This window comes from Hemitrygon akajei, chromosome 30 (genome assembly GCF_048418815.1).
Source record: "Hemitrygon akajei chromosome 30, sHemAka1.3, whole genome shotgun sequence".
NCBI lineage: Eukaryota > Metazoa > Chordata > Chondrichthyes > Myliobatiformes > Dasyatidae > Hemitrygon > Hemitrygon akajei.
Genome location: NC_133153.1, coordinates 40,311,284 through 40,324,460, shown reverse-complemented (window position 1 = coordinate 40,324,460; position 13,177 = coordinate 40,311,284). Strand labels below are relative to the sequence as shown.

The following is a 13,177-nucleotide window of genomic DNA, read 5'->3' as shown; positions in this document are numbered from 1 at the left end:
ATAAATTGTCATAGCTTGAAATATATTTACGCTACGTGGTTTAAAATACATGTTGCGGCTGGCAGCCTGCACTGTCCCTCCTGGTGATTGACTGCAGCTCCCATGTGATATTGTTACTGAATCTCGTTGCAGATGTAGAGTGAAGTGCTTTGGCAGGGAACTGTGAGCAAGTGGTCACCATCGCGCTGCCTCATGATGGAGGACCTTAAACTGCCTTACCAGTGATGATACAATCTACGCACTGTGCTGCCGATAACTTGAACAAAATGCTGGAGGAACTCAGTAGGTCAGGCAGCGGCTATGGAGGGAAAGAAGCATTAAACGTTTGGTGCTGAGACCTTTCGTTGGGGCTGGAAAGGATGGGGTGTGAGGGGGAAGGAGTTGAAGCTGGCAGGTGATAAGTGAAGCCAGGTAAGGGGGAGGGATGAAGTGAGAAGCTGGGTAGTGAGAGATGGAAGACTGCGGAAGGAATCTGATGGGAGAGGAGGGAGGGAAGGGGGAGGGGAACCAGGGTGACATGATAGGGAGGTGAGAAAAGAAGGGATAAGTGGGAAGCTTGAATGGAAAAAAGGGAGGAGAGGGAGGAAAAATTACCGTAAGTTAGAGAAATCGATGTTCATGCCATCTGATTGGAGGGGGAAGATAGGTGGGTAGAAGAAATGAAAGGGTAGGCTATTTTCTAAATGGAGAGAAAATACAAAAAGAAATTGAGGTGCAAAGGGACTTGGGAGACCTTGTGCAGGATCTCCTAAAGGTTAATTTGCCGGTTGTGTCTGTGATGAGAAAGGCAAATGCAATGTTAGCATTAATTTCAAGAGGACAAGAACATAAAAGCAAGGATGTAATGTTGAGGCTTTATAAAGCACTGGTGAGGCCTCACTGGGAGTATTGTGAGCAGGTTTGGACCCCTTATCTAATGAAGGATGTACTGAAACTGGAGAGGGTTCAAAGGTCCACAAAAAGGATTCCAGGATTGATTGGCTTGTCGTATGGAGAGCATTTGATGGTTCTGGGCCTGTATTCACTAGAATTCCGAAGAATGAGGGGTGACCTCATTGAAAGCTATCAAATTGTGAAAGGCTTTGATGGAGTGGATTTGGAGAGGATGTTTCCTGTGGTGGGGGACTCTCAGACCAGAGAACACAGCCTCAGAATAGAGGGGTGTCCTTTTTATAACAAAGATGAGGAAGAATTTCTTCAGCCAGAGAGTGGTGAATCTGTGGAATTCTTTGCCACAGGAGTTGTGGAGGCGAAGTCTTTATGCATATTTAAGGCAGAGGTTGCTAGATTCTTGATTGGTCAGGGGAAGAAGGGATATGGGGAGAAGGCAGGAGATTGAGGCTGAGAGGGAAAATGGATCAGCTGTGATGAAGTGGTGGAGCAGACTTGATGGGCCAAATGGCCTATTTCTGTTCCTATGTCTTATGGTCTTATGGGTGGGGGAGTGGGCATGTCACCTTCCTGCTTGTACTACTACTTTTACCCCCACCTCCTTATTCAATCTTCTTTCTCAAAACGTACAAAAGCTGGATGAACTCAGCAGGTCGGGCAACATCCGTTGAAATGAACCCTTCAATGGATGCTGCCCGATCTGCTGAGTTCATCCAGCTTTTGTACGTGTTGATTTGACCACAGCATCTGCAGTGTACTTTGTTATCAATCTTCTTTCTCCCTGCCTTTCCATTCCTGATTAAGAGTTTCGGCCCAAAATATTTATTCACCTTCATTGATGCTGCCTGACCTGCTGAGTCCCTCCAGCGTTTTGTGTTTATTTCTCTGGATTTCCAGTATCTGCATAAGACTTGGGAGCAGGATTAGGCCATTTGGCCCATCGAGTCTGCCCCACCATTCCATCATGACTAATTATCCCTCTCGACCCCATTCTCCCGCTTCTCTTTTTTGGTGCCCTTTCTAAACAACCTCTGCTTTAAGCCTAAAGATCTGCAGAATCCCGTGTTTATGTGCTCCTGCTAACTTGGTGGGTCGCTCGTTTGGTGAGGCAACCGTGTTCAAAGGTCATCCAGAGGCCTTTCTGAATCTGACACTTTTAAATCTCCCTGCTGGAAGTGACTATTTCTAGAATCCTGCAAAGCATGCCTTGATGCTTCTTTGCCTTCGATGATGATAGCTCGATACCCCATTACTCAGAGGCTGTGCATGCACTGAATTATTATTAGCTGTACCTTGCAGACGTCTCTCGGAGGGTTGCGAGGTCAGTAATGCAGGAGTTGGGTGATATCATGGCCTGTTTACTGTGATCTGGCTGTGATATTTTGGTGCCAAGATGAAAGTTTGACTTAAGCTTGGCACATGTTGCTGGGGTGTGCACTGCTTCACTGCAGAAGCCCCGTGATCTCTGGCTGCACTTGCTCTTGTTCGGAAGGGCTGGAATCGAACGAGCTGGCACCCAAGGGCTCTGTGCAGGGGAAAGGAGGAAGAAGTGCTTTGTTTTAATCCCTGGGCTGCAGTCTGTGATTTCTGAAACAAAGCTCAAAATACTCCGAACAAGAGGCCCTCCTGGGAAGTAATGAAGTCTGACGATGACTCAGAAGATGAAGAGAATTTAGTACAATGCTCATGTAGGGTTGTGGACTGGAAGCATGCAATCGTTCTGAAGTTGTAGATCAGCGCTCAGAGCCTGCAAACCCTGCGACGTTGCTGTTTCTAGCCCTGGTCTGCACCGTGCCAGTTGTAGAGTTGATTTATAGTGAGCTGCATTTGCAAGCACAGACCTGTCCAGCTCCAGAAGCATTCTCGACCAGCATGAAGCACTGGTTTTCCTGTGCCTCCGTGCCCTCTGTAGGTAACTTTCACCAGAACTCTCTTTAGTTTAATTTAGTACTTGGGGAGTTTGCATGTGTATGTGTTGCATGGTTTGACTCTGATCACGTCTGCAGTTACAAAGTTGTAATTAGTATTGTAACACTGGCTTTCCCTGCAGCAGAGTTAGGTGTCTTTGGAAAAAGGGATGACCGAGTTTTCTGATGGCTGCGGAATATAGATATCCATATTGATCCAAGGTAGTTCTGCAGGCTTTAATAATAGATGCGTGGGAGTGAATGGATAGGTTCTAATCTCATTGAGTCAATGATGTCATTCAGCTGCAGGGCCAATGCTTCAAGCGACTTCTAAACACTGGCCCTTATCCAAAAACAAAACATTTATTTCAGCCTTGTTGATTGTAGCTTTTGGCTTATTATCATCAGGGCTTGTTACTGCTGCTCTGGGATATTTGCAACCTGGTAAATTAGTTTCCAACACAGTTGAGCAAGTACTTGAGTATGTTTAATTATTTACCTTTTATTTAGAGATACAGAGCAGAACTGGCCCTTCTGGCCCAGCAACCCACCTATTCAACACCAGCCTAATCTCAGAGCAATCTCTATGGCCAATTAATCTACCAACCGGTAGTACATCTTTGAACCGTGAGAGGAAACCAGAGTACCCTGGATGAAACCCACATGATTCACCGGGAGAATGTTCAAAATCTACAGGGACGGCGCTGGAATTAAACTCTGAACTCTGGGATGCTCTGAGCTGTAATCGTGTTACGCTAACCACTGCACTACCGTGGCGCCTTACAATGTTACAAATGACAAAAACCGTCACTGAAGTGTTTTCGTATCCTTATAATGATGTTTTGATAAACTACGTTCTAAAATCATTTACTGAACCTTGTAATCGTCTGTAAGGAGGGACCAGACTGTTATTCTTTCCTCCATTTTATGTGTAGGGATGGTATGTGACAGGGCTCAAGCAGAGCTAATTTTAAACATGTCCTTTCCCTAACCCCTCTGCTTCTCCATCACCTCCTTTAAAACTTGTCATCCTGACCTTGCTCATCAGCACTAGTAACTTTGTCTTTTGGTGATAAAGATTAGCTTTATTTCTCAGAGGTACAGTGAAACATCAGAACAGACAGTGAAATGTGTTGTTCGTGCCATCACTTGTGATGCGTTGGGGGGGTGTGAGCGTGCAAGTGTCGCCACACGCCTGGTACTGATGTGGCATACTCACAACTTATGAACCTCTCTTCCGCCCCCGCCCCCCCAGCCTGTATACCTTTGGAAGGTGGGATGACTGCAGGGCACCTCCGCGGAGGTAACCCATGGGAATAATGTACAGATTCCCTCCAGACAGCGGCAGGAATTGAACCCAGCTCGCTAGGGCCGTAGTAAAGCTTGGTGCTAACCACTACGCTATTGTGCCACCCAACCCGTTCCTTTGTTTATCCAACCCAGACTTGTTGAAATGCAGATGGCATGCTAGCGTAGCTACCATGGATTTTTGTCAGTTATATTTTTCCAGTAAATGCCCTCAAGAAAATGAATCTTTGTGTAGTATACGGTGACATATGCGTACTTTGATAATAACTTTACTTTGAACTTTGGAATTGCAATGTAGATGGTTCATAGAGTCATAGAACACTACAGCATAGAAACAGGCCCTTTGGCCCATTTAATCCGTGCCGAACTATTAATTTGCCTTGTCCCATCGACAAGTATCTGGACTATACCCCTCCCATCTGTACACCTATCCGAACTCCTCTCAAATGTTGGACTTGAGCTGGTATGCACCACTTGCACTGACAGCTCATTGCACATTCTTATCGCTGTCTGAGTGAAGTTCCCCTTGGTGGGATTGTATTCAGTGAGAGACGAGTGTAGCTCATGGGGCTGATGCCTCCAGTTCGGGGACTGAGCTTCATTCCTGACCTTCCCCACTGCTGCCTGTGTGGAGTTTGCACGATGATCACGTGGATGCTCCACTTTCTTCCCACATCTCACAAATATGGGGGTTGGTGGGTTATTTGTACTGGTAGTGATGTGCTCACAGTAATTCACAGGGAAGGTTAAAGGGGGAGTTAAACAGGAACAGACTAGTCCACCTATAGAGTCATAGAGGACTGCAGCACAGCTAACAAACTCTTTGGCCCATCTAGTCGAACACCAAAGTGTTATTTTGCCTGGTCCAATCGAGCTGCACCCAGTCCATAGCCCTCCATACCCCTCCCATCCATGTACTTATCCAAACTTCTCTTAAACACTGCACTTCCGCTGGCAGCTCGTTCCACCCTCTGAGTGAAGACGTTTCCCCTCAGGTTCACCTTAAATATTTCACCTTTCACTCTTAACCTCTAGTTTTGGTCTCATTCAACCTCAGTGGATGGACCTGCCTGCACTTACCCTCTCATATACCACTCATAATTTTCAAAACGAGGGTTGACAGAGCAAATGACTGCACTTTGGTGGTCTATCTAAAGAGAACTGAGTCTCAAGCTGCTCTGCTGAAAATGTCCCTGTTAAAATCTAGCTCACAGTAAGTGTGAGCACCTACTGTTTTGGTACAGCGGGTTTCATATTCTTTCCCTCCCTGTAATTAAACTCTGTCTCAGGATGTTTTATCTGTTGGATGGAACGATGTATTGTGGTTAAATTGTAGAGCAAACGAAAGGCTGAATGGCCTCCTGATCATGTGACAGGCTACATACTTAATCCCCCGATCCCCCACCCTTCCACTTCGAAATCCAAGTCATTTATAAAAATCACAAAGAGCAGGGGTTCCAGAACAGATCCACTGGTCACTGACCTCCATGCAAATTACACCCCATATATCAGCCAAAAATATTGATTGCTTATCTCCTTCCATAGATGCTGCCTGAACCTGTTGCGTTCCTCAGCAGTGTGTGTGTGTGTGTGTGTGTGTTTGTTGCTCTGGATTTTCTAGCATCCACAGAATCTCTTCTTGTTCTTATTTTCGTCGGATGGTATCAACGCCTTAAAATTTGTGCCTTCACGTAGCTGTGCTTGCATCCGGACTGATGACTGAAACCAAACCCGCTGTCAAGAGGGTTGCTGGGTACAGAAAAGAGAGGCAGCACTTGATAATTACGGGGTTGAGCTGGAGGCTTTTGCACATTAGTGAAGCTAGCAACAGTAAAACTATCATTACACTGTGCAACAGCTGCTGCAGGGTAGGAGTTCTGCTTGGCTTAAAGCTCGCTTTTTAATTGGACTTGGCATCTGTCTGATTGGTAAGATGAAGGAGTGCCGGAAAGGACAATGGTGTTTGGGCGTTAGGCATTATAATAGAAAATAAATTAAGAGTGGAATTTTAGAGAATGCCTTACTACTTACTCGCTGCGAGGAGGTTCAGAAGCCATAGGTCCCACACCACAAATTTCAGGAACAGCTAATAACCCTTCAGTTATCAGGTTCCTCCTAATGGCAGTGTCACCTCAGTTCCGAACAAATTTCACAACCTATTGACTAACGCTGAAGGACTCTACAACTCCTGCTTTCAGCACTATTTATTTCCTACTTTGTTCTTTATTTGCAAGTTTGTTGTTCTTTGCACATTGTCAGTTTTTGTGTGCAGTTTTTCATTGATTCTGTTGTATTTCTCTGTTTTACTGAGGATGCCTGCAAGAAATCAAATCTATAGTGTTATACATGTACTTTGATAATAAACTTACTTTGAATAAGCAGTTGATGTTTCGGGCCGAGATACTTCACCAGGACAGATCTTGTGTTGCTCAAGATTTGCAGCATCTGCAGAATCTCTTGTATTTGTTCTTAAAAGTACCTGATCTTTAGCCTGAAGTCGTCAGCAATTATAGTTCTGTAGTGCTGGTGTCTCACACATCCCTGGTTTCCCTTGGCATTCCTGAATCCCATCATCCCACTCTCCTTTAACACGCTCCTTAATGGGTTCGGCCTCAGTTCGTATGGCAGGGCAGTGTGGCAGCGTAAGCATTTTACAGCATCACCTGTACAATCAGGGCTCAGTTCCTGCTGATGTCTGTAAGGTGTTTGTACATTCTCCCTGTGACCACATGGGTTTCCTCCAGGTGCTCCAGTTTCCTCCCACAGTCCAAAGACGTACAGGTCAGGGTTCGTAAGATTTGATCATGAAATGTTGGTGCTGGAAGCACGGTGACATTTATCCCACTCCCCGAACCCCAAGCACATCCTTGGACTGTGTTGGTTATTGATGCAAACAATATATTTCACTGTGTGGTACGGTATTTATCATAACTACGTTATATGTCACTGTATATGTGACAATTAAAGCTATTCTCATTTTGAGCCCAGCTTTGTGCAGATAGGTGTCAACTTGTATCTGTCAGTTGTTTCTATGAAGTATGCCAGGATGTTCTCTTGAATGAAAGGAGCTATATGAATGAAAACAGTTGCTAAATTTGCAGGTCACTCTGACTTGGCAGGTTTGCAAGATGACTGAAAGGTTTGCTTCCTGACCAGCACATTGCTGACACACACTCCTTCTCTCAGACTGAGTTTCAAGGCTTCCTGCTGATGTCTGGACTTCTGCTTCTCATTTTTCACGTACAGGCATCTCTGGAGAGACCAGGATACAGTGTCCATCCTCGTGTTGGTGCCGAGCTGCACCCTGTATAACATGAGCACTCCCTCACTGTTCTGGAAGGGAATTACTGCTGGTGGTTCCATTGATAATGAAAATAGGCTCAGGCTGTATATTGTCAAATTCTCACAGACCGTGTACAACTTATTCCTGGATGTTATGTTGCTGAGCAGAGAGTGGGAGTGAAGTTATGTTGCCCTTCTCTGCAGTGGAAGATCCCTTTGTTTATCGAGGAACCTCACCATCTAGACCATGCTCTCCTTTCTCCTAACTACCATCAGGAAAGAGCTACAGGAGCCTTAGGTCCCACACCACCAGGTTCAGGAACAGTTATTACCCTACAACCATCAGGCTCCTGAACCAGTGTGGATGACTTCTTTCATCCCAACACTGAACCTACTGACTCCCTCTCAAGGACTCTACAACTGATGTTCTCAGTATTATTTGCACAGCTTGTCTTTTCCGTATTAGTTGCTTGTTAGTTATAGTGTGTGTGCACAGAGTTTTTCATGGATTCTGTTGTATTCCTTTCATTCTACTATGAATAGCTCCAAGAAAACAAATCTCAGGTAGTATATGGTGACATATGTTGTTAACAGATTTGAACTTTTTGTTTTCTAATTTCTTTCTCCTCCAAACATCTTGTGCATCAGGCTGTGGTTGTTGGGTGGTGCTGGTGGAAATATTGATGTGAATTCAAAAAGGCAACTTTTCAGAAGTTGGTCGAGCTGAACAGGTGCATACGGGGGAAGCTGAATGAGAGGCTAAAGCTCAACTTTATTTGTATCACGTACATTGAAACATACAGTGGAATGTGTGGTTTGGATCAACAGTCTGAGGATGTGCTGGGGGCAGCCCGCAAGTGTTGCCATGGTTCCGGCGCCAACATTGGATACCCACTACTTACTAACCCTAAACTGTACGTCTTTAGAATGTGGGAGGAAATGTACGTGGTCATGGGGAGAACGTAGAAACTCCTTACAGACAGCGGGGGGAATTACCCCGATTGCTCGCAGTGTAAAGCATTATGCTACTGTGCAGCCCTCGTTAAACTTGCCCCGCCTGTTGTCAGGGTGATTTAAGATGTGTTCAGAGCTGCTGCTTGATCATGGAGGTCTTCCCCCAGATTATTGACACACAGTTTGGATTGTTTGGTGTGTTTCACTAAAAGGAAAGTTTTGCGGGTGGAAGAGTTTATGATGAATGGAAATGAGCTACACAAGTTGCCGGCTCTCAAGAAGTGAGCTCTACTCAGAACCAGGTTTAATATGTTACGAAAACCCCGTAACCAGGTAACTTACCAGCAAAGATAGATGGATCAGCTGAGTCGGATGCTACTATTTTCAAACGTTTTATTCAACAAGGGCACAAACGTATGGTTAATACAAAACATTCAGATCGTCAAAACTCAATCTAAAACACCGGTGTAACCATAATCAATCAGAAATAAGCTCTACAGTTGTCTAGGGGGTAATACTGAGTCCAACGGAAGTCTTAAGAGTCACTCAGAAGTTTGCAGGCTTTTTCCTTTATAATTTAGAAAAGATGCACACTTGCCCGTCGTCTTGGCAGAGCAAATCCTTGGAATCAGGGGAGCAGACTTCCCCGTTGTTATTTTAAAAGCAGTCTTTCGTTGGTTTTAGCCACAGATTCAAAGTCGGAATCTAGCGTACGTGGCTTCCTTCAAAATGGCGTCCCGCTCCCACGGGAATCGATCTCGTGTCTCCTGGGTGCGTCTGCTGGGTGCATCTGAGGTGCATCTGAGGGTCCTCCCCTCAGACCCGCCTTTATACTTCTTCACGGGATCGCAGGTATCAATCAAGTTGCAGGTAATGCGATCTTTCTCTCAACCAGCCCACTTTGCCCGAGGGCTTTTCACGTGGTCTCCATGAGACAATAGTCAAAGTCACCGTTATTCTGCTTCTTGGGAGAACGTGGTCTTCCGCACGTCTCTCTTTTGGGTCAGCTGACCCCCCCCCCCCCTTAACTAGAGTTCTTGCGATTTTCACAAAGGAGGGGGTCCAACGGCATAACAAATACCACTGACACGTTTGTTGTGTTGTTCACCAAGCTTGGCCATTAGCTTGCAGACGTGGTGTCTCCCTCTGAAAGTGCCCCCATTTATATAGGCCCCCAATTGCTTGCCTCCGTCCTGATTGGCTACCCCTACAGTTGATCTTTGAATTCTATTGGCTTGCCTTTCTTTGGCTCTTAGAGGTTCATAGATGGCATCGATGTCGACCTGTGTGTGTTTACAGAGTTACCAGAAGAGAACCACACTTCTAAAAGTTCTTGTGCCTGTGCCAGAACCTCAGGCCTGTCCCAGTTAAAGTGGTGTCCTTCTCAGTTCATGTACCGAGATCAACGACAGTGACTTGTTGGGTAATTTGTTGTTGCAACAACTATAAGTTACAGTGAGAAATATATATAAAAACTTAAGTTAAATTGAAATCAACTCCTGTTGACTGGGGTGATAATGTGTCCATAGTTAACATTTTGCAGAGTGTCTGTGTTTTGTAAAACATGTCCATGTCAGATTCCAGCTCTGATTGGATGCAACAAATGTTGCAGTATAATGTGCCAAGATATGAGGAAGGCTCCCCTTATTATAGAGTTAAGGGGACATATATGCATCGTTACTTCACATGATATTTTTGCTTCTTTTTAAATGTAGACATTGGACTGGAGCAAATATGACGACCGTTTGCTGAAGGCAGTGGAAAAGGGAGATGTGGACAAAGTTACGTCTGTGCTGGCGAAGAGAGGGGTCACCCCAACCAAGCTGGATGTGGAGGGCAGATCTGCGTAAGTGTCCTGCACCCATTGTCACTCCTGGTCCCACCTTAAGATCGGCATTTCCGGTTTCACCCTCCTAACCGGGGGGCCAGTCTCATTGAAGCGAAAACTTTGTAATAGAGACGTTCCCCCAAACTGCAGCAGCATTCCTGTCCATAAGTCGGCGATATGCTAAGTTAGTGGGAAAGGATAAACACAAGAGATTCTGTAGATGCTGAAAATCCAGAGCAACACACACAAAATGCTGGAGGAACTCAGCAAGTCAGGTAGCATCTATGGAAATGAAGAAAAGTCGACATTTCCCCTTCTTCAGGACTGGAAAGGAAGGGGGATAGACACCAGAATAAAAAGTTGGGGGGAAGGGAAGGAGGATAGTTGGAAGGGTATAGGTAAGGCCAGGTGGATTGTAAAGGTAAAGGGCTGGAAAGGAAGCTATCTGATTGGGAGAGGAGAGTGGACCATAGGAGAAAGAGGAGGAGGAGAGGACCCAGGGGGAGGTGATAGGCAGGTAAGATGGGGTAAGAGACTAGAGTGAGGAATAGAAGAGGGGAGGAGGAGGGGGGAAATTTACTGGAAGGAGAGGTCGATATTTAAAGTGGGAAAGGATCATAGGAACAAGAATCAAGGTTGAAAGTAAATTTGTTATCAAAGTACATAAACGTCACCATATACAACCCTGAGATTCATTTTCTCGTGGGCATACTCAATAAATACTTAATAGATAGATAGATAGATACTTTATTCATCCCCATGGGGAAATTCAACTTTTTTCCAATGTCCCATACACTTGTTGTAGCAAAACTAATTACATACAATACTTAACTCAGTAAAAAAATATGATATGCATCTAAATCACTATCTCAAAAAGCATTAATACTAGCTTTTAAAAAGTTCTTAAGTCCTGGCGGTTGAATTGTAAAGCCTAATGGCATTGGGGAGTATTGACCTCTTCATCCTGTCTGAGGAGCATTGCATCGATAGTAACCTGTCGCTGAAACTGCTTCTCTGTCTCTGGATGGTGCTATGTAGAGGATGTTCAGAGTTATCCATAATTGACCGTAGCCTACTCAGCGCCCTTCGCTCAGCTACCGATGTTAAACCCTCCAGTACTTTGCCCACGACAGAGCCCGCCTTCCTTACCAGCTTATTAAGACGTGAGGCGTCCCTCTTCTTAATACTTCCTCCCCAACACGCCACCACAAAGAAGAGGGCGCTCTCCACAACTGACCTATAGAACATCTTCAGCATCTCACTACAGACATTGAATGACGCCAACCTTCTTAGGAAGTACAGTCGACTCTGTGCCTTCCTGCACAAGGCATCTGTGTTGGCAGTCCAGTCTAGCTTCTCGTCTAACTGTACTCCCAGATACTTGTAGGTCTTAACCTGCTCCACACATTCTCCATTAATGATCACTGGCTCCATATGAGGCCTAGATCTCCTAAAGTCCACCACCATCTCCTTGGTCTTGGTGATATTGAGACGCAGGTAGTTTGAGTTGCACCATATCACAAAGTCCTGTATCAGTTTCCTATACTCCTCCTCCTGTCCATTCCTGACACACCCCGCTATGGCCGTGTCATCAGCGAACTTCTGCACATGGCAGGACTCCGAGTTATATTGGAAGTCTGATGTGTACAGGGTGAACAGGACCGGAGAGAGTACGGTTCCCTGCGGCGCCCCTGTGCTGCTGACCACCGTGTCAGACCTACAGTCTCCCAACCGCACATACTGAGGTCTATCTGTCAAGTAGTCCACTATCCAATCCACCATGTGAGAGTCTACTCCCATCTCCGTTAGTTTGTGCCTTAAGATCTTGGGCTGGATGGTGTTAAAGGCACTAGAGAAGTCAAGGAATGTAATCCTCGCAGCACAACTGACCCCCTCTAGGTGAGAGAGTGATTTGTGCAGCAAATACGTGATAGCATCCTCCACTCCCACCTTCTCCTTATACGCAAACTGAAGAGAAGAATAAACATAATGGAATCAATCTATATCACTGAAATATGTTGTGAATTTTGATGTTTTGTGAAAAGATAGTATAAGCTAGTATAAAAAATATTTTTAAAAAAGAGCAAAATAATGAGGTGGTGTTCATGGGTTTATGGACCGTTCAGAGATCTGATAGCAGAGGGGAAGACACTGTTCCTAAAACATTGAGTGTGGTCTTCAGTCTCCTGCAGCTGCTCCCTGATGGTAGTAATGAGAAGAGGGGCTGTCCTGGGTGGTGGGGGGTCGTTTTTGGTGTTGCCTTTTAGAGACATGGTCTTTTGAAGATGTTTTCGATGGTGGAATTACTTGTCCCTGTGATGGAAATGGCTGAGTTTACAACCCACTGCAGCTTTTTCTGATCCTGTGTAGTGGCCCCTCCATACCTGACAGTGATGCAGCCAGTTAGAATAGTCTCCACGGTACAGCTGTAGAAATTTGCTATAGACATAACATAACAAATCTCCTCAAACTCCAAATTAATTATAGCTGCTGGCATAACTTCTTCATAATCGCCTCAATATGTTGGGCCCAGGACAGATCTTTAGAGATGTTGACGCCCAAGAATTGAAAACTGTTCACCCTTCGCGATCATCTGACGAGGCCGGGTATGCATTCTCTCGACTTCCCCTTCCTGAAATCCACAGCCAGTTCCTTGGTCTTACTGAAACAGCAGCGATGGGAGTCCAAGGAGAGCGGCCACCAGCCGGCCTTAGTGATGGAATGAGTGGGTCTACTCAGTGCTCCCAGCTTTGCTCTGTTTGACCCTGCTCTTAAATTGTGTGCACCTTGGGAGGGGGTAATGGTGGGGAGGGAAGGCACATAGAAATATCATGCTTCCACCTGGCAGAAGATGCTGAGGTCCTTCTGCTCTGTGTGTGTTGTGCATTTCCAGCATCGGTGCAGAACTTCTTGTGTCTATTAGTTGAGTGTTTGTAACCTGAGGGGAGGACCTCTAGGTTGGAAGACAACAGATTGGAGATTTGGTGCTGAGTTAGCTGTTTTTCCA

The 13,177-nt window shown here is 45.4% G+C and overlaps 1 protein-coding gene across 6 annotated transcripts in view; it reads left to right on the top strand.

The window, feature by feature from the left end:
- uacaa (uveal autoantigen with coiled-coil domains and ankyrin repeats a) overlaps nucleotides 1-13,177 on the top strand; it is a 187,580-nt gene that overhangs the window by 84,550 nt on the left and 89,853 nt on the right. For 5 of the 6 annotated variants that reach the window (XM_073032667.1, XM_073032666.1, XM_073032665.1 and 2 more), the window contains exon 2: nucleotides 10,058-10,188. In XM_073032667.1, the coding sequence (XP_072888768.1) occupies nucleotides 10,058-10,188 (131 nt within the window). Of the gene's footprint in view, nucleotides 1-2,273; nucleotides 2,800-10,057; nucleotides 10,189-13,177 lie in introns of those variants that run through there. The other variant, XM_073032663.1, reaches the window with a different exon arrangement.